Below are 18,684 nucleotides of genomic sequence, written 5' to 3' on the forward strand. Positions count from 1 at the left end.
GACGTCATAGGAAAGCATTTTGCTTTATTTTACTCAGCAGTGCCTTAGAAAGTTGAAAACCTGAAAAAAGTAATCTCAGAAGCTGAATCGTTCCTATGGGTGTTCGTTCAAACACAAACAGTATTAGGCTGCCATGTTTACTTGAATCCGTGGAGAGCAAACAGTGTAACTGAGGAACCTTAAGCTTTGACTTCCTACCAAGCACATGAAACGTTCAAGAAACTTTGCAGAACGTGTGCACGTTCACTAATGCTCATATTAACTCCCGAGCCAGGCTGAACAATAGAAGGGAGACTCATTATTAACGAAACGCGCCGTCTGTGTTTCGCAGTCCTTCATCGCAGCAGAGGGGGCCTTTCCTCTGCTCCGATTCGATTTTCAAATTGTTTCTACGCTCACTGTCCGCCGGTAGGAACAACGGCAGCGCTCGGGGGAGCAGGTACAGCGCCCCGCAGAATGCAGCGCGGTTGAGCCCGGCCAGGTTTTGGGACATTCCCGGCCCTTCCAGCGGATCAAGGAAAAGGAGGTGGCCCGGGCGCCAAAGGCTGCTGCCAATGCAACTCGCAACTTTTGAAATCAATCCTTTTTGCATCATGCAACGGATGCCACCTCTCCTCGGGCTTGCAACCCCCCACCCCTCCCCCGAGACCAATCATTGCCGCGCTCGGGCCTGCACATCGCCCCCGCCCCCTTGCCGGGCCGCACGCAGCTACCGAGCCGCTCCGGTCGCGGCCCGCCGCCTCTTAAAGGGAGGGAGCCGGCCCTTAAAGGCCCCTCGCGCGTGGCGCACGGCGGCCCCGTTCCCGGCAGGGGCCCGCCGAGCCAGGCCGAGCCCCCGCGGCGCCCAGGCGCGGCCCGGGGCCCTCCCGCCCTCCGCCGGGAGCGGCCTTTTTATTCAGGCGACGCTTAAGGGAGCCCGGCGGCGCCCGGTGCATTGTGGGAGCGGCGGAGTCCCGTTCGCGGGAGGAGGCGGAGGGCGCAAAGCGAACCGGTAAGCGCCTGGCTCGGGGAGGGGGGGCGAGACATCAGGCTTAAAGGGGAATATTCGTCCGCAGGCCCAGGGCGGCCGTGCGGATCCCCTCGCGGGCCGCCTGGGCGCGCCGGGAGCCGTGCACGGTCGGCGCTCTGCAGCGCAGCCTGGAGAGGGGCCGAGCCAGGGCTTGGTGGGGCCGCTTTAAAAAAGAAGCACCGCCCGCGCCGCCGCCGCCGCGCGGGGCCGGGGAAGGAGGGAGGGAGAAGAGGGCGGGGGAGGAGTGGAGGGGGAGGGCGGCGACGCAGGGGTTAATTTTTTCGCCCGCCGACATTTTTGTGTGGCGGCGGCGGCGGCCCGCGCGCGCGGCGGGAGAGCCCAGCCCGGTGCCCGGGGCGCGGCGCCCGGCGCCTCCGGGCCCTCCCCGCTCCCCCCCGTCCGCGCGCGCCCTCCCTCCGGCCCCGCGGACGCAGCCTGACCCCGGGCGTCCCGGCCCGGCCGGCCCGCGAGCCGGGTGACCCGCCGCGGCCGGTGGGCCGTGCGCGCCTCACGCCCGCCCCGCGGCCTGGGCCGCGCGGTTCCCGCCGCTGCCGCCGGGACAGAGGGCGGGCGGGCATGGCCCCGCTGGCCGCCCCGCTCCGCCTCCACCGGGCCGCGCCGCACAAAGAGCCTGGGCCCGGGTGGCCTTTAAAGGCGGCAGCCGGGAATTTAAGGTGTCCCCGAGCGCTGCTCTGCGCGCACCGGCCGCCGCCCCGACGTGTGCTTCCCGGGGGGTGCGCCGCCCCTGCGCCCACGTCGCCGCGTCCCCCCTGTTGTTTATTTCCTAGGCTTGGGGACCTGGGGGGAGGTAGGTACCGGGCTGGGGCTGCCCCTTCTCCCGCCCCCACTTACCGTGCTCCCTCGGCTCTGCGGCCAGCTTGGCGCCCTCGTTTGAAAAAATTAAAACGTGGCCGAGAAGGAAAGGGTTAACTGTTGTTTTTAAATATTCATGTCATTGTTTAAAGGTGTAAACAGGCGGCTTCGGGGTTGGAGTGGACTGCGTATTGTGCCAGCCCCCCACCATTAATTACGCCTTTCCTCACGTCCCCCTCCACCCCCCCACTTTCTCATCCCGTCCAAAAAATGTAAGAATTTATTTTTTTATGATTCGGATGCGATGTGTGTGATTTACGTCCCTCGTTCCATTTGGAATTTTAAAACTCCTGAGTGCCTTTTGGGCTTAAGGTGTTTTAAACTTTTTGCCCTTAAAAACCTAGGAAGATTTAAAAGGAAGTTAGCCCCCTGAATTCCAAATACCCCTCCCCGCCTTTTTTTTTTTTTTTTTTTTGGATAGGGATTGGAGGTAGGAAAATAACTGGATGCCTCGTGAGTTGGATTTTTTTTTTTCCCCTGGTAGGAGTGAGGCGGTGTTAAGTGCGAGGCATTTGGTGAGGAAAGGACTGTTGTTTTTGTTCCAAACCCTTCCAAGTCAAACTGCTATTGGACTTTTCCTAACTCTAAAATGGCTTCAAAATTCCCAGCTCCATAACTTAGCTCTCCTGGCGCCCTCCTTTTGGACAGGTGGTTTTCTTGGAATGTCGGAAGGTTTACTCCTTTACGGTTGTACGTTTCAAACGGAAATCATTGCTCACCCCAAACATGGTTTTGTAAAGACAGTTTGGATTACTGCCCAAATTCAGGCTCTAGGAGATTTATTTTAAATGAGTGATGGGCTTCGCAGGGGATCGAAAACTATAAATGGGAATTATGTTCTTAATGATAAATTTTATAGGGGAAACTGACCCTAAAACTTGGGGTGTCTGTAATTCTATGCCCAGTAAAGTATCAGTCTGGAAGTTTTGTAAACCCCGGGAGCACGTGGAAGGTTTTCGTTTAGCTCCAAAGGCTTCAAGCTTAGAAAAGTTTGTTCCAGAAACTTCCAGTGGTACCAAGTACTATAAATGCTAGTGATTTAGTACAGTTTATTTTATCACTTTAGGTCTGCAATGAGACAGTAATGAGCAGTAGCATATTTTATCAATGATGTGTGTGTGTACTAGTTTGTTGGGCGGGGTGTTTGCTTTCTAGGAAATAGCACTGAATTAAAACATCAGAAAACTTTCCACTGCTCTCTTGTAGAAAATGAGCCTTGCTGTGTTTAACAGCCATTCCAGTTTTCAAGTTGTGTTCTTTAGAGAGGCTTCCTGTTAGTTTTGGATCATGTCGTGTACTTCTGGCTCAGAGTGAAAACCTGTTTTTCTAAAATTGAACTTAGCATCGTAAAGAATTTCATCAAATGCATATCCACCAATGTCCTTTTCATGAAAAGTATCTGTTAGGCATATTATTTTTCTTTGTGAGATAGCAAAAGATTGGCAAAAGGTCTTCCTGAAAAGTCACTTTAGCCAGGGCATTTAATTTCTAAACCATAGTACTTCCTGGTTGATAGGTGAAGTGACTAGTTTTCCTGTAACGCTGCCGGCTAGAAGAACGTTTGGGACTTTTTACTCAAGATGGCACTGTGTCCTGTAAGTCAGCTGGCCCGTAGTTCCGTCTTCCTTGCAGCCCCTCAGAGCCACCATTATAACAACACAGACATCAGATCTCCTTCCATAGAATATGTCTCTAATGGTACAGTCACCTTTTAAAATGACTTCTTCTAGCTTATGCATCACTGCGACGAACTATTGTGGTCCCAGATGGCTGTTTCCCTGTGGTCTTGGTGATTGCAGCCCTTTTCATGTTTACTTTTCACTGTCACGTATTCACTCACTAGATTCTTGGCGGGCACTGGTAAGAAGAACTCTTCTAATGGTGTCTTTGTGTCTCGGTGCTACCCAGGTGGCTCTGTAAAGAAACCAGCCGCGCAGGACAGGGAGGGGAGGAGCCCGGCGGTGAGGTGTGTGCGCCCAAGAACCATGTCTGCGCGGGAGTCCTTTAACCCGGAAAGTTATGAATTGGACAAGAGCTTCCGGTTAACCAGATTCACCGAACTGAAGGGCACCGGCTGCAAAGTGCCCCAAGATGTCCTGCAGAAATTGCTGGAATCCTTACAGGAGAACCACTTCCAAGAAGATGAGCAGTTTCTTGGAGCAGTTATGCCAAGGCTTGGTACGTGAACCGCTGTTTCTTTCATATTTCCCTGAGTAGAGCATCTTGGCCGCAATGTAGTCAGTGAGTCAAAAACTAGATTTCTCCTCCCATGTTGCCTTTTTTTTTTTAAATTTCTGCAAGAAGGATGCAAAGAGCAAAGCCATGGTAACTGTTACCTTATTGTAACTTATTTGGAGGAACTACTTGAAAAGCATCAAGAAATGTGCTCTAACCATTTTTAAACTGTTACTATGCGATTGAGACAACTGTATTACAGTAAAAGCATTTTTTATTAAATCAGAGTAGGAAAGGTGTCGTGTAGGACGCCTTTAAGCATCGTCGTGCAGGACTGGGAGAGCAGTGCCTGGCTTGGGAGCTCGGGGTTCCTGTGCAGCAGGCATTGTTTGAAAAGCTCCCATGGGGAGGAGGGAGACACAGCAGGTGAGAACACTGGATGGGGTCTGGACCCCAGGATGGCATCTGGACTTGAGAGCCGTGTTTCCTTGACCCAGCTCCTGCTGTCATTAGTGGTTTGCCTTTTCTCAAACACAGAGCTCAGAAAGAAATTCTAGGCTACTGGGATGCTGTTTGTTAGCTTCTCTTACGTGCTTTGTTGAGTACATGATGCAAGACTGTGATCACTTTGCCTTTTGAGTGTTTGACATGTATTCTAGGAGTTTGTGGGTGTTTTGTAGTTACGGTGTGTGAGTTGATCAGCTTTCTTACATAAGGTTTTAATTGTATTTCTTTTATGGTCACGTTCTGTCTTACAACATTAGTTTTGAACCTACCCTTTGAAAGGGTACTCCTTTCTTTCCTGATGTAGAAAGCAGATAAACGCAGAGTTGCTTTGGGTGGGAGAGGAAAATTCACACCCTGCACTCTCGGGGCCTGTGGGGCTTGCAGGAGCTCAGTTAGAAAATCGTCCTCATCTAGCGGATGTCTCAGCGTGGAGAAATACCACATGAATGAGGTGGAGTGGATGTCAGCTTGCTTGTCAAGAAATGAGAACATACTGAGAAGGGTCTTAGATAACTTTTCTCGGGAAAGATAAGCTACCGAATGGGCAAAGACAAATGCAGTCAAAACCTCATGGATAAAGTAATCATTCCCTTCTGTAACCGCCCCCGTTGACTTATTGAGCTCTCCATGGAGCTCAGGAAGGCCGGGTAACCTGTTCCCTGTCACTTGGTGGGGGGTCAGGAACTGGCATCCACAGCTTCCAATTCCTCTGCCCACCATACTGCTTGTCATCTGGTTTTTAAGTCCAGACGTGTTCATGGGGAGAGGAGCTGCGTCAGCTGTAACTCAGCAGTGGCAAAAGGGGACAGATGTCGACAGCAAGGGTACAGGCAGGAGAAAGAGAAATAAATGTTACTCTGTGCAAGTTCGTAACCCTCCTGAGCCTCAGTTTTCCCATCTGTAAAATGGGGTAATACTACTCACTGTTTGCAACTGTTGTGAGTACCAGAAATTATCCGTGTATGTATGTATATGCACCGTGTGCATCTGTACCCATATACATAATACTTGTGTATGTATGTATATATGTATGTTTATATAATGTATACACACAAGTCTGTTGACCTGTTTTTTAAAATTTTTTTTCTAAAAGAGTGTCATATTTCCTGGATTCTAAGGATGAACCGTAACAGTTGTTAAATATACACGTTTGTTAAATGTATTCTAACTAAAGAAATGTTAAGATAAGTGTGTCTTAGTACTTGGTACCTCTGTTGCCTGATGCTTAAGAGCTGCCGTGTGTTGGTGGCTGCTGGCAGTGGGGGTAGAGTGATGATTTGGGTTATTATTATTATTATTATTTTTTTGATGGATAGTTTCAGTCTTGCTGAAACCGAGAATTCCCCGTCACCGCCCACTGATGATTACACACACCCTGCTCGGTCTGGTATTTGAGGCTCCCTCTGCTCTGGCATTTACCTGCCCTCTGCCTGGACTGTCCTTCTCTCTCCCAACTTGATACCCTCGTTTGCAAGGCCCACGGCCTGTGCCATTCTCACCCTCTCTCTCTTCCTTTCTTGAAATTTGGTCGGTGATTTGTAAACCAGTCACTACAGACCAGTGCTGTCCCAAAGAAAGATGAGGTGAGCCACCTGTGTCATTTAAAATTTTCTAGTACAGATAGTTCCGTTAAAAAAAAAAAATAGAATCAGGGGAATTGAATTCTAATATATTTTATTTAACCCAGTATATAAAAACTATAATATCAATGCATAGTTAATGTAAAACATTGCTAACAAGACGTTGGTTTTTCTCGGTACTACGTGTTTAAAATCGAGTGTGTGCACTTGCAGCGCATGTCACTTTGGAATTGCCCCATCTCACATGCTCGGTAACCGCGTGTGGCTGGTGGTTCCCACGTGGACAGCCCTTGACCCTCCTTCTAACACGGAGTGGTGTCCTGGTGGAGAGAGAGGACTTGTAGGTGACGGAAGCTTCTTGTCAGCCCCAGGAGAGTGCTGGAGAGTCATGGTTCACATGCTCTGATGCTGGGTATCAAGAGAAATTAACTGCTTTACAAATCAAAACGAGTGAATTCCAGTTTAAGAGTCCCACATTACAAAACATTTAAAGCTAACTTTCAGCAACTCTTTTTAGTGTCTCTTTCAATAGTCCTATAGTTTATATGAAAATCTAAAAGAAAACAGTATTTCTTCCCTCTTTTCCAAAGTGAGTGGTAATATACTTGGAATTCCCAGTTGTTGGAATGATCAATTTGGGGAGCGGTCAATATGAGTTTAATTGTGGTTCTTGCCCTGTTTCCTCTTGAGTGCTATAGAACGTCGTTAGAGGGCATTTCTGCATACATGCATCGTCGAGATGAATTATCACACACTTTCTGATCACTGGTAATGGGTGTTCCATTGTCACGAATTTGTGAGACTTGCCATTCTGAAGCAAAGTCCTCCATTCCCTAACTGGATCTTCCACCAAGAGTTTCTGCTTTGCCATCTAGTGTAGTAATAAAAAATCAGCCTGCCTTCACAGAGTGATCTTTCACTAAACTTGATTTTATTTTAGTGTTAGTAATAATGGATTGGGACTTGACACGGTGCTGGGGTAGTTGTGAAAGAAAGCTCACACGTAGTCCTCTCTGTGTGACTCGGGTGTGGTTTATTCTTACTCCGTTTGAAATTCTGAATCGAGAAGGTAAACATCTACCTGCTTCCTTTCGTACTTTATGGGATTTGTCCTTTGCTTTTGGCCATTGGGCTGCAAGGTTGAAATACTTCCTAAGGGCCAGAGGGCATCCTCTTGAGAGAGCTGAGTGTAGGAAAGCACTCCATTAGGCTTACCTGGTGAGAGGCCAGTCTGAATTTGAAGTGTTTGCATTACAGGTGATTTTTTTAAAAAAATGTAGCCTGCAGTAGCTAGTCTTGACTGTTTCTAAACTGATTTCAGGAAAAGGGAACTGTTTCTAATTAGCCCATCAGTTGTCTGTGTTATCTTTCTAAACGTTTAGAAAAAATTTTTAATAAGTTGAAATACATCCCATAGGCTTGTTAAGCAAATGTTTCTCTCCCTGCTCATGAGGTTAGTAGAGGTGACATAAGTTTCCCATGAGTGGAGTGCATGGCATTGTAGGGTTTCTTGAGAGCCACAGTGTTTATATACATGCTTGACTGGAATCAATGAATACTTGTTCCAGCTTTGTCCTTTTCTTTCTTTCTTCTTTCCTTCCTTCCTTCCTTTCTCTCTCTTTCTTTCTCCCTTCCTTCCTTTCTTATTTTTGTCATTTTTGACTAAAATGTAGTATAATAGCATTTTTTAAAATTTTTATTTATTTATTTATTTTTGGCCGTGTTGGGTCTTCATTGCTGCGCGCGGGCTCTCTCTAGTTGCGGCGAGAGGGGGCTACTCTTCGTTGCGGTGCGCGGGCTTCTCATTGCGGTGGCTTCTCTTGTTGCGGAGCATGGGCTCTAGGCGCGCAGGCTTCAGTAGTTGTGGCATGTGGGCTCAGTAGTTGTGGCTCACGGGCTCTAGGGCGCAGGCTCAGTAGTTGTGGCGCACGGACTTAGTTGTTCTGCGGCATGTGGGATCTTCCCGGACCAGGGCTCGAACCCATGTCCCCTGCATTGGCAGGCAGATTCTTAACCACTGCGCCACCAGGGAAGCCCTATAATAACATTTTATATGTGTAAAATATTTTACAGATTTTCTGTTGGAAAAACAGAATGATGCCCAAAGATATACTCCTTAAGTAACTATGGAGAAGACAACCCACGTTCCATTTGTGCTCTTCTCATCTTTACAGAAATTCTACATGGTGCCAGTCACATGATACAGTAACACAAAGGAAAATTTCTGTTCAAGGCATCATTAAAGTCTAAAAATTGTACCATCTTGAAGTTGAGTCTTTATGACTAACAAATTGTGTTCTCATTTTCTATCTTAAGCTAGTTTTGTTTCACGTTTATTTCAGTTATGCTTCTTGATAGGAAACACATTGCTTTGTTGGCGGTGAGCAGTGTTCCATAAGTGTCTTATGCAAAACCCCTCCTATTCAGAACACTGCAGGTACAAAATGACATGGCTCTTCCTGTTGACTTTTGGATGATGATGACCCCCATCTTTGCAGGCATCGGGATGGATACCTGTGTCATTCCTCTGAGGCACGGCGGTCTTTCCTTGGTTCAAACCACAGATTACATTTATCCCATCGTCGATGACCCTTACATGATGGTAAGTTTAACCAATGCGTTTTTACATCTGGAACTGCTTACTCGTTTGGTTTTGGGTGGTGGCTGGGGTTTTGTTATTCGTGTGTGGGTTTTTTTGTTTTCGTTCTACACAAACTGCTCTCATCCTACCCCTGCCCTGACTCCCGTGGTTGTGGATCTGCTCTGGTCGATCCCTTGCTCACACTTGGCACCGTGCATGAGGCAGGCAGTTAAGGTGGATGGGGGACGTCCCCTGCTGCTTTCATACCTGCCTGTGTGTCTGTGCCGGAACACCTGTGGTCTGTTAAGCGTGTCTGTTGACTGATGTGTTTGTAGTTTTCTTCTTCATTTCCTTGTACTTTTCTTTCTTTGACATTTGTAAACGCCACGCTCCTGTGTCTCACCGTCCTCTGTAACAGGACTGATCCTAGATGTCTCTGTCCAGAAAGGAAGAGCTTAGCATCTCCGCACCGTTAAACCTGCCCGTTTATTCTCATTCTGGTCACTGCCCTCGCCGTGTCTTATTTCGCCGTGTCTTATTCCACCGTTCAGCGTGTGCATCTGCCTACTGATCACGCTCTGCTCAGACCCCCCCTCCTGCTCATCGCAGGGCTGCTGCCAGCAGCCCCTCCTCCTTCCCAGCTGGACCCTCCACCCTGGCAGCTGGGAGGGGCCGATGGAGAGATTGGCAACATCCTATCATTAGAAAGTGCCGGAGGCCCTTCCTTGTGCCAAGGGCACTGGGATCGAGCCGCACACGTAGGGCCTGAGGCCGGGAGGTCTGAAGGTGGGGAGGGTTGCTCACCTCTTTGGGTACCCGCGACAAGCACGCACGATTCCAGAAACCTGTTTCTCGCCTCTTCTCTGGCGCAGTGCTCCTGAGAGCCTGTGCACGCCACACGCCCGGTGTCCCACCTGTCCGGGGGCCCAGGTGGCTAGAACCAGAGTTCATCCTCTGCCAGCATCTCGAGCGCCCACACAGAAGGGGCAGCAGATCGCTGCAGCCCGAACCTGTGTTTGGCGCCTCCCAGCTGCTGACCCCGCTGCGCCTGTGACCTCGAGTGAGTCACAGGAGGTCATCAGGCTCCCTGCCGACCTGCCAGGAAGTCGTGAGACAACATAAGCGGGCAGTGGAACGGCCACTGGAAGTGATAGGAACTTGTGGTTTGATTACCCTTACGTCAGAAAGAAAAATTGGTCACTTTCTCCTTTACTGTCTGGAGAAAGGCAATTTAAAAAATTTTTTTAAATGTCTGTTGGCAGTAGAAAATCTTTATTATCACATTTCTGTTGAGTACTGTTTCAAAGTTCCTCAATAAAACCTTATAGTTTACTGGGAAATGCTTCTCTTTGTCTTTAGAAAACAATCTGCTTTCAGGCCTAGGTGTTGTTTATTTCTTCTGTCTTTTTGTTTCTCAACCAAGATGATTTTCCTGTTTATCTCGTACAAGAAGCTCCCAAAATTTCTCCATCTAAGTATATAAAACCCATCTTCTCTATAACCAATAAAGTTGACATTTTTAAGGATCTGTTCAGGATAAGTGGCTGTTTCCACGTTTTCTTTAGGACAGTTGTTTCCCAGCACTTTCACTTTGGCTCCTCTGAAACCAACCACTCCAGGCTTTTCCCCGACATCTCCCCGCTCCCTGTTCAGCACCTAAATAAACTGCAGACTTCTCCCTAAATTTTAGAATGGGAGAGAACCTGGAAACGATGTGTGCTGCCCGAGAAAGGAGAGGTGGTAACGGGAATGTCCGAGAGTGGGTCTGTGATGGAGGAAAGGCGGTGAGTCTGTGAAGCACGGAAGCCGAGGACCACGTCCTGGAAAGTCCCCTCCTGGGTGCCCCGGAAAGTCCCCCGTGGCGCCTGCTCACGTCTCCCCTCTCTTCCAGGGCAGGATAGCCTGTGCCAACGTCCTCAGCGACCTCTACGCCATGGGGGTCACAGAGTGCGACAACATGCTGATGCTCCTGGGAATCAGCAATAAGATGACCGACAGGGTAAGCAGGAGCCGGTCTGGCTGCATCCTCGGCCCCGGTTGTGGTCCTGTCACTTGTCTGTGGCCTCCTTCCCCGCTGTGAAGTCAGGCTGTCCACGGCCCGTCCGCCCTCTGCTTGTTGGCAGCTGGCAGCGAATTAAAACAGGCTGGCCTATTCGTGTTTCCGTCCCCACCACCTGCTTCCGTTTCTCTCTCCTGGCGAACTGAAGCCAGCACGTTTGCGTGTGTGTTTGCTGTGGTGACGTTTAAGCCGCAGTGACAGCACCTCCGGGCCAGGCCTGGCAGCCCAGGGTGCGGCGCCGAGGCCAGGCACCCGCCTCTTCGGTCGCGGTTGGCTGGTGACGTAGAGAGCGGTGGGGCTGGGGTGTCCCGTGCTTCCCGGGCTAACCCGCTAGCATCTGTGGCCTCGTCGCCTGACCTCTTCCTTGGCCCAGAGATGAATTCCTGTTTAGATTATTTTTGACAGGTAATTGGTTTCGTCCCCGCCAAACGTTTGCCCCGTGCATAGGACTGAGCATTCAGAAGGCCCTTCTCTGCCCTCACAGCGTGCTCTCGGGCCACTGCTGGTACACAGACACCTGGAGCGGGCGCGTGGGCACGCGTTAGCTGGTCACGGGATGGTTAAGGGCCGTTCAGAGAGCTGGCCGAGACACAGGGCAGCGCTGTGCGCCCAGCCTGTTCCGGTGTTTACTCCTCTGTCGTCTGGGCTACATTCATGTTGTGACCTAGAGCCTCTTCCAACTTTTGATAAAAGGGCTACAATGTGAACTGTTCCCTGCCCCTTCTGTAAACTCTCAGGGCTTCCTGTAAGGGCTTTATGATCTTTTTATAACTACAGGTGTAGACTCTCTTTTCTGGGTTTTGAACTGAATGATGTGACTTTTAATTTGTGTCCTTTTAAACCGTAGGAAAGGGATAAAGTGATGCCCCTAATTATACAGGGTTTTAAAGATGCAGCAGAGGAGGCCGGAACATCTGTAACCGGCGGCCAAACAGTGCTAAATCCCTGGATTGTTTTAGGAGGTGTGGCTACAACTGTCTGCCAGCCCAACGAATTTATCATGTAAGTTGATTTCGGTTTCATGTCCCCTGGCCAGGTTCTCTCTCTCTCTCTTTTTTTTTAAAAATATATTTATTGAGATACTAATTCACATACCATAGAGTTCACTTACTTAAAGTGTTTATAAATTCAGTGGTCTTTGGTATAGTCACAGGGTTTTGCAACCCTCACTAGAGTCGACTTCACGACACTTTTATTGCCCCAGCGAGAAACTCCCATCCACCCCCTCGGCTGTCACACCCCACCGCCAGCCCCCATCTCCATCCCCCAGCTCCATCCTGGCTTCTTTCACTTCACAGAATATTTGCATAATTTTTTTAAGGTGCATCCATTTTGCAGCATGTATCAGTACCTCATCCCTGTTCATAAAAAAGTTTTAGATTTTTTTTACTGAAGTATAATTCATATAACAAAATTTCACATAACATGAAATTTAGCTTTTTAAAGTACGCAATTCATTGGTTTTTAGTATTCACGAAGTTGCGCAACCATCACCACTATCCAATTCCAGAACATTTCCGTCTCCCCAAGAAAGAAACCTTGTATCCACAGCAGCCACTCCCAACTCCCTCCTCCCCCATCCCCTGGAAGCCACAGATCTACTTTCAGTCTCATGGATTTGCCTGTTTTAGGCATTTCATATAAATGGAATCATGCAACATGTGATGTTTTATGTCTGGCTTCTTTCACTTCGCATGTTTTTAGGGTTCATCCGTGTGGCATGTCTGTCACTACTTCATTCCTTTTTATGGGTGAATAACATTCCATTGTATGGACAGACCACAGTTTATTCATCCAGTCATAGGTCATGGACCTTTGAGTTATTTCCACCTGTGGTGAGTGATGCTGCTATAAACATTCGTGTGCAAATTTTTTGTGTGGATATACATTCCAGTTCCCTGGGGTAGATACCTAAGAATTACTGGGTCATGTGGTAACTATTTAACTTGAACAAACTAAGGCAGCTCCCCACAGCCATGGATGGGACCCTGATGTCTCCACATCCTCACCAGGACTTGTTTCACTGTCTTTTTGGTAATAGCTGTCTTAGTGGGTATGAGGCGATATCTCACTGGGTTTTGATTTGCATTTCCCTGGTGGTCAATGCTATGAGCGTCTTTTCTTGTGCCCTCTGGCCATTTCTAGATCCTTGGAGAAGATTCTCTCTTAACACAAGTTGGCCCTTTTCGTGTTTGATGTCTAGTTAAGAAAAGCCACCTTGTCCTATTCTCAGAGGAAGCAAAAGCTCCATTTGTTTTATCTGATTTTGTGAGCCGGCACTGTGTTCAGAATTCCGGGGGTGTGAAAGGCCCTGTGGTGCAGAATCCCTCACCTGCCCTCAGTCATCAGTGTCCCTTCTTGAGACAAACACTTTTACCAGTCTTGGATACTTTTAACCAAGTAACTCTTGACATTCAGATTATCTTCAGTTATGTTGACAATACACATAGTACTCCAGCGCATAGATCATCTTGCATGTGTGACTCTTGGTAAGAAATTTTTCAAAATGGAATTGCTGGGTCCAGTGCCTGTGCACCATAATTCTGATCGATGTCTTCAGTTTGCCCTTCATAGAGGCTCCACCAGCAATGGGTGAGAGTGCTGGGTTCCCCCATCCTAACTAGCACAGCCTGGTGACAGCCTCCTTGGTCTTTGCCTTACTCCTGTGAGTAAGGGTGAGTGTAATTTTCATGTATTCATGTCTTTGGTCCATTTTTTGACTGATGGTTGCATCCATGTTAAGGGTCTTGCCTTTTACCTACATCCAGGTTTTATTTTCCTATGTTTTATGTTGGTAGTTCTCAAACTTTCCACTTAGATGGGACAAGAGAACTTCCATCTGTCTCACCCATTCCAGCTTTCCCATAGAAAAGGAACCCAGCAGTAGCCAAAAAATGAGAGAGGAAAAAATAATAAAACAGGCTTCAATGAATTTTTTGTCAACAACATGTATGCTTACTTTGTAAAATAAGAAGGCACCTATGCAGGTGATTATATTTTGTAAAAGACTGCCCACAAACTTAAAAATAACCCAGCAATTTTATCATACTTCACTTGCTGATACAAATTTGTAGGTTGCACATAACCAGTGACACACAAGAGCACATCAGCTCTCAGGTACAGTTGAGTCAGAATTGAAAGACATTTATGTCTTAAGGTCCCATTTTTGGAAAAAGAATTTCTGGTATATCCTCCCAGAATTAATATTTTTCAAAGCTAACAATGGATATAGATACTACAGGATGAGTCAAGGAGCTAGTTGTTGATTTTTAAGTCTGTGCCCCTGGCTTTTTAATCGACTTGTATGAGTATTTGAGTTGTTCGCTGTCAGGGGACGGGATGGCTGTGTGGACAGCTCCTTGAACTTGGACAAGAAAGACATGAGTGCTAGACCCATGTCCTGGTCGTGAGGATACAAGTGAGATGGGAGTTTTGTCTGAGGGGGGACAGTCTTTCTGCTTTTAAGGCTGCCTTTTTTAGTATTTGCCTTCTGTCTTTAAGACAAGGACCAACCAGGGACCCTGTGTACCAAGTAGGAAACTTACTGGTCATAACTCTGAGTCTGAAACATTGATGCTGAAATCACCAAAACATTAGACCCACAGATTCTAGCCAAATCCCACATGCTGAGAAATCCCACCTGCATCTCTATCATATAAGTGATTGTAAAAAAAAGAAAGAGAGAGAGGAGAGAGAGAAAGGAAGGAAGGAAAGGGAGGGAGGAAGGAAGGAAAGAAAGAAAAAGAACAACAGTTTTTGTTCCAGAAGTCTTGTTGCCTCAGAACCCTGGTGGGTCTATGTTGAAAAGTACACGAGAGCATGGCTGAATCAGGGCCTGATGAGGCCTTTGAAGACTAAGCGATTTGCTTTTTTGGGACACTAATAAGTCACTGGCCTAAGTGTTGTCGAAGTCTGTGGCCTCCTCACTTTTCATTTAATGTTTTGTTCATCAGTCATCCTAGTAGTAAACGGCAAAGCTCTAATACATGGCATTAGTTGGCTTAAGTATAAGTGAGTGTTTGCAAACACACATGTGGTTTTACCAGCCTTTTCTTTCTCCTGTTTAACCGACGATGATGAACTTATCTCCTCAGTTGATTTGACAAGGACCTGCCTGTGCTCTCTTCTTCAGGCCGGATAACGCAGTGCCAGGCGACGTGCTCGTGCTGACCAAGCCCTTGGGGACGCAGGTGGCTGTGGCCGTGCACCAGTGGCTGGACATTGTGAGTGACCTTCACCTTCCGGTGTCAGCAGTGTGGTTTCTAAAATAAGCTCTTCTAGTTTTAGTACCAGGGAGTGTGCTGTCCATCTAGGCCTTCAGAAATCCTGGGAATTGTCCCTATTCTTTTATTAGATCCAGGTTTCATGTACTGAATGCTTGAAGTAGGTAAGCCCTTGCTCGGGGTTCAGAGATAATCCATAACGAGAATTTGGGGAACAGTGAGTGCGGTTTATCTGTTCATTTGGTGCTGAGATGGGTGTGTCTTTCATACTTAAACAACACTAAAAAATAATACAGAGGAGGCAGTTCCCTGGCAGTCCAGTGGTTAGGACTCCACACTTTCACTGCCGAGGGCCCAGGTTCAATCCCTGGTCGGGAACTAAGATCCCGCGAGCCGTGCGACGGGGCCAAGATAATAACAACACAGAGGAGAATGTGTGCAAGGTTTGATATTTGAGGTATAAATAAGGCCAGGCTTATTGACAGTTTAAATTATTTTAGTCATGAGTTTTTTGGTCATTTCTGGTTGCTTGTTTTGTCTTTTTAAGCTAATTAGTAACTCAGAACATTTTGATAAATAATTATGTCGTGGAGAAAGCATCTAGAATATGAAGATATTTATCCTGAGTCACTTTCCAAGTGAGCTATGATCAGTCGTTCTTCATTTAAGACTTTTCATTGCCATAACAACTCAAAAATTAATATGATTGTGGTATATTCTCACATATCTCAGTGCTTTTAATTTCTACAACTGTCATCTGAAACCATCAGTCCTGAGAAACAATTGAAAAAGAACAATTTTATGTTGTTCATCAACCAGGTATATCTTAGCTTGACAAACAGAGCAGAGAAAATCTCTTAAGGAGGCTGCATTCTTCAGTTATTTTTCCCTTCTCATCCAGTGAGGATGGGGAGATTTCCCATTGGGTGTGATCACCTGTGAGTCAGACCACAGGGCTTTTATAGGGCAGTAATCCAGAGGTGCTTTCCAATACGACTGCCCAGGTGAGGCACAGGGGGGTCCAGGAGGAGGGGCTCTGGGATCCTTCTGTTTGTCCCACCCCCAACTTGACACTGCCTTTGCTTTTTTTTAACCAGTTTCTTAAAGATGCTCAGAATTGAAAAAAGCAAGTTTCAAAGACAAAGTAACAGCACAATACACTTTCATAAAGGTCAGAAGCAACCCAAGAGTATTGTTTGGGCATCTTATACGTACGAGGATACTATTTTTTGAAAGGCAGGGAAATGATAAGTATAAAATTCAGAACCATTGTTACCTCTGGGGGAGAGATGGGGGCAGGGGGATAAGGGAGGGACGCAGAGATAGACTTCAGTTACTGTGTTGGGCAGTAGATATTGGGTATCACCAAGAAAGGAACGAATGCACGAAGCTGGCTATTAAAATGGACCGTGATGACTGTGTGTCAGGAACTCAGCATGGTGGTGCCAGATCCTCTGAAAATCAGACCGAGCAAGAAGGGGGAAGACGGCCGTCTTTCAGAGGATGTGCGTTGTGGTCACCCATGCCGTCCTCATAGCTGATACAGTTGAAGTTGTTTCCCGTTCGTTTGTCCCTCAAGAGGACTTGATCCCAGAATTCAGGGAAAGTCAGTAAGAGTATAAATTACATGAAAAATGAAAGCCATCCGCTTACTAGCGGAGATGGAGAAGAGAACCCAAGGACATTCAAAACTGTCTTGCTGGTTTCATGTTTCTAGTACACTGCAGCGTTTGACTACAGAGGTGTGGCTGAGGACAGAGAAGATGCCGGATGATATGTCTAATGGACACCTAAAGCAGTAGTCACGGGGGGAAGAGCTAGAAAACTTAATATTGTGTGCCGAATTAGGGAAGCAGAACTCCCCAGAAGGTGGCTAAGGAAAAAAGACGCTCTTCCAGTGGTTAGAAACAGAGACTGATCATGCTTTTTCTCTCTTTGCTCCCTCGCCTGTGTTCCTGTCATTAGCCTGAGAAGTGGAATAAAATCAAGCTGGTGGTCACCCAGGAGGATGTGGAGCTGGCGTACCAGGAGGCGATGATGAACATGGCCAGGCTCAACAGGACAGGTGCGGCCAGGGCTCGCCTCGCAGGGGTTGGCCAGCTTTCTGAGCAGGGCCAGGGCGGGAGACACTTTAGGCTTTGTGGGCCACAGACAGTCTCAGTTGCATTGATTTTCTTTTCCCCCCATGACTCTTTTAACACGTTTTTTAAAAAAAAAACAGAAAACAAAAAACCAAAATACATTTTTAGCTGGAGGAACTGGCCATGGGCCAGGTTGGGCCAGTGACTGCAGAGCCCCCTCTGTCAGTGCCTGGAGCACCGGTGGGACTCCAGCTACGTCACACATTCTTGACAGAAGCGTGGGGTAAATGTGACTCACCTTAGAGGAGGTAAATGGCTGGCCACTGGCCTGAACGGTGCGCTAGGTCAGGTGGTGAGGCCATGAGCGTTTGTCCCCAGCCACTCCTCTCTGACCTGTGCGTCTGGAGTTCTCCAGGGCACTGCGCCTGTGCCAGCGTCTGTGTCCCCTCTGGCTTAGGATCGCTCACCGTGGGGGCAGTGCCAGGCACCGGGGAGAAGCAGAGAAGTATGGATGAAGTCATCAGTTCACTTTCTGAATCTATGAAATGGAGAGCTGAGGTCACATTTCCTCTCTGTTGCTTCAAATTCTACATTCCTGTGATGATGGGCAGCATTGAATTCCTCTGCACCCCAATACAAATAGAAGAGAAATTTATACAGCATGTTTTCAGAAATACTTGACTTACTTATTAATTTAAAGTGTTAACCTTGTCATATTTTTAATTCCCAGATTTGTGTATATGAATGAGTAATGACACTCATGCCATAATTTTTTCTTGACATTTCATTTCTAGTTCTAGATTCTTAATACTGATTAGAAAGTAATAATAATAATAGTGGTTACCATTGATTTGGTAGTTATTATGTACCAGGAACCTGACATATTTTCTCATTTAATTCTTCTGACTACCTTATCAAGGTAGCTACTGTTATTCTCATTTCACAGGGAGGCCAAGTAACTTGCTCAAGGTCACACAGCTAATCGATGGGACCTAGGATTTGAAGCCAGATACGCTTTTAATGCTTTGAAACTACTGCTTATAATGCCTTTAAGTGTTATATTCTATCCTTTTCTTAATGATTTAGTAAGAAATCAAGGCCATCTCCGCAGTCTTTGTGCACAGTAATTGAACCAGTACTTTTGTACTATGCTAAGAATCTTAAAAGCAGTTTAAAATAAAACAGGAAAGTTCAGGAAAGGGCCAGAATTCATCTTCTGGGAAGCAGCAAGGCTTGCCAAGGGACTCAGTTGATGCCGTTTAAGCATCTTACAGTTGATTTTTATTAGCGTTCATACCTGTATAGAAAGCACCAGGTATATTTTATAATTAAGAAGGAAGCCCTTCTTGGGTGTCTTTGAAGTCCTAACCTCTGACCAGCCAGAGGAACCCTTTCTGGAAAAGCATCTGTGTGGGTCGCTCTGTACAGAGGATTTGGAAGCAAACCAGCATTTAGAATGTGAGCTCCAGGAGGGCAGGGAGCTCTGTTTTGTTCACTGCAGTGTCCACAGCACTTAGAAGAGTGAAGGACACACCACAGGGGTCATTAAATCTGGATGAATGAGTGAACTCTGCTAGCCCTTCTTTTTGGTACTCC

The 18,684-nt window shown here is 47.2% G+C and overlaps 1 protein-coding gene and 1 long non-coding RNA gene across 14 annotated transcripts in view; one reads left to right on the forward strand and one right to left on the reverse strand.

Moving 5' to 3' along the window:
* Positions 1-1,982, reverse strand: part of LOC132357267 (uncharacterized) — a 71,091-nt gene extending 69,109 nt beyond the window's left edge. For 2 of the 8 annotated variants that reach the window (XR_009500191.1, XR_009500196.1), the window contains exon 1: positions 1,862-1,982. This is a non-coding gene — a long non-coding RNA (uncharacterized LOC132357267). The remainder of the gene's footprint in view (positions 1-1,861) is intronic. The other 6 variants (XR_009500194.1, XR_009500187.1, XR_009500197.1 and 3 more) reach the window with 5 other exon arrangements.
* The window catches only part of SEPHS1 (selenophosphate synthetase 1), a 28,558-nt gene continuing 10,695 nt past the window's right edge, over positions 822-18,684 (forward strand). The window contains exons 1-7 of one of the 6 annotated variants that reach the window (XM_059910506.1): positions 822-991; positions 3,791-4,060; positions 8,643-8,746; positions 10,617-10,724; positions 11,632-11,786; positions 14,917-15,007; positions 16,973-17,072. In XM_059910506.1, the coding sequence (XP_059766489.1) occupies positions 3,868-4,060; positions 8,643-8,746; positions 10,617-10,724; positions 11,632-11,786; positions 14,917-15,007; positions 16,973-17,072 (751 nt within the window). In that variant the 5' untranslated portion in view covers positions 822-991; positions 3,791-3,867. Of the gene's footprint in view, positions 992-1,026; positions 1,164-1,539; positions 1,818-1,890; positions 2,095-2,298; positions 3,478-3,790; positions 4,061-8,642; positions 8,747-10,616; positions 10,725-11,631; positions 11,787-14,916; positions 15,008-16,972; positions 17,073-18,684 lie in introns of those variants that run through there. The other 5 variants (XM_059910521.1, XM_059910494.1, XM_059910501.1 and 2 more) reach the window with 5 other exon arrangements.

The sequence above is a fragment of the Balaenoptera ricei genome, chromosome 2 (assembly GCF_028023285.1).
Source record: "Balaenoptera ricei isolate mBalRic1 chromosome 2, mBalRic1.hap2, whole genome shotgun sequence".
Classification (NCBI taxonomy): domain Eukaryota; kingdom Metazoa; phylum Chordata; class Mammalia; order Artiodactyla; family Balaenopteridae; genus Balaenoptera; species Balaenoptera ricei.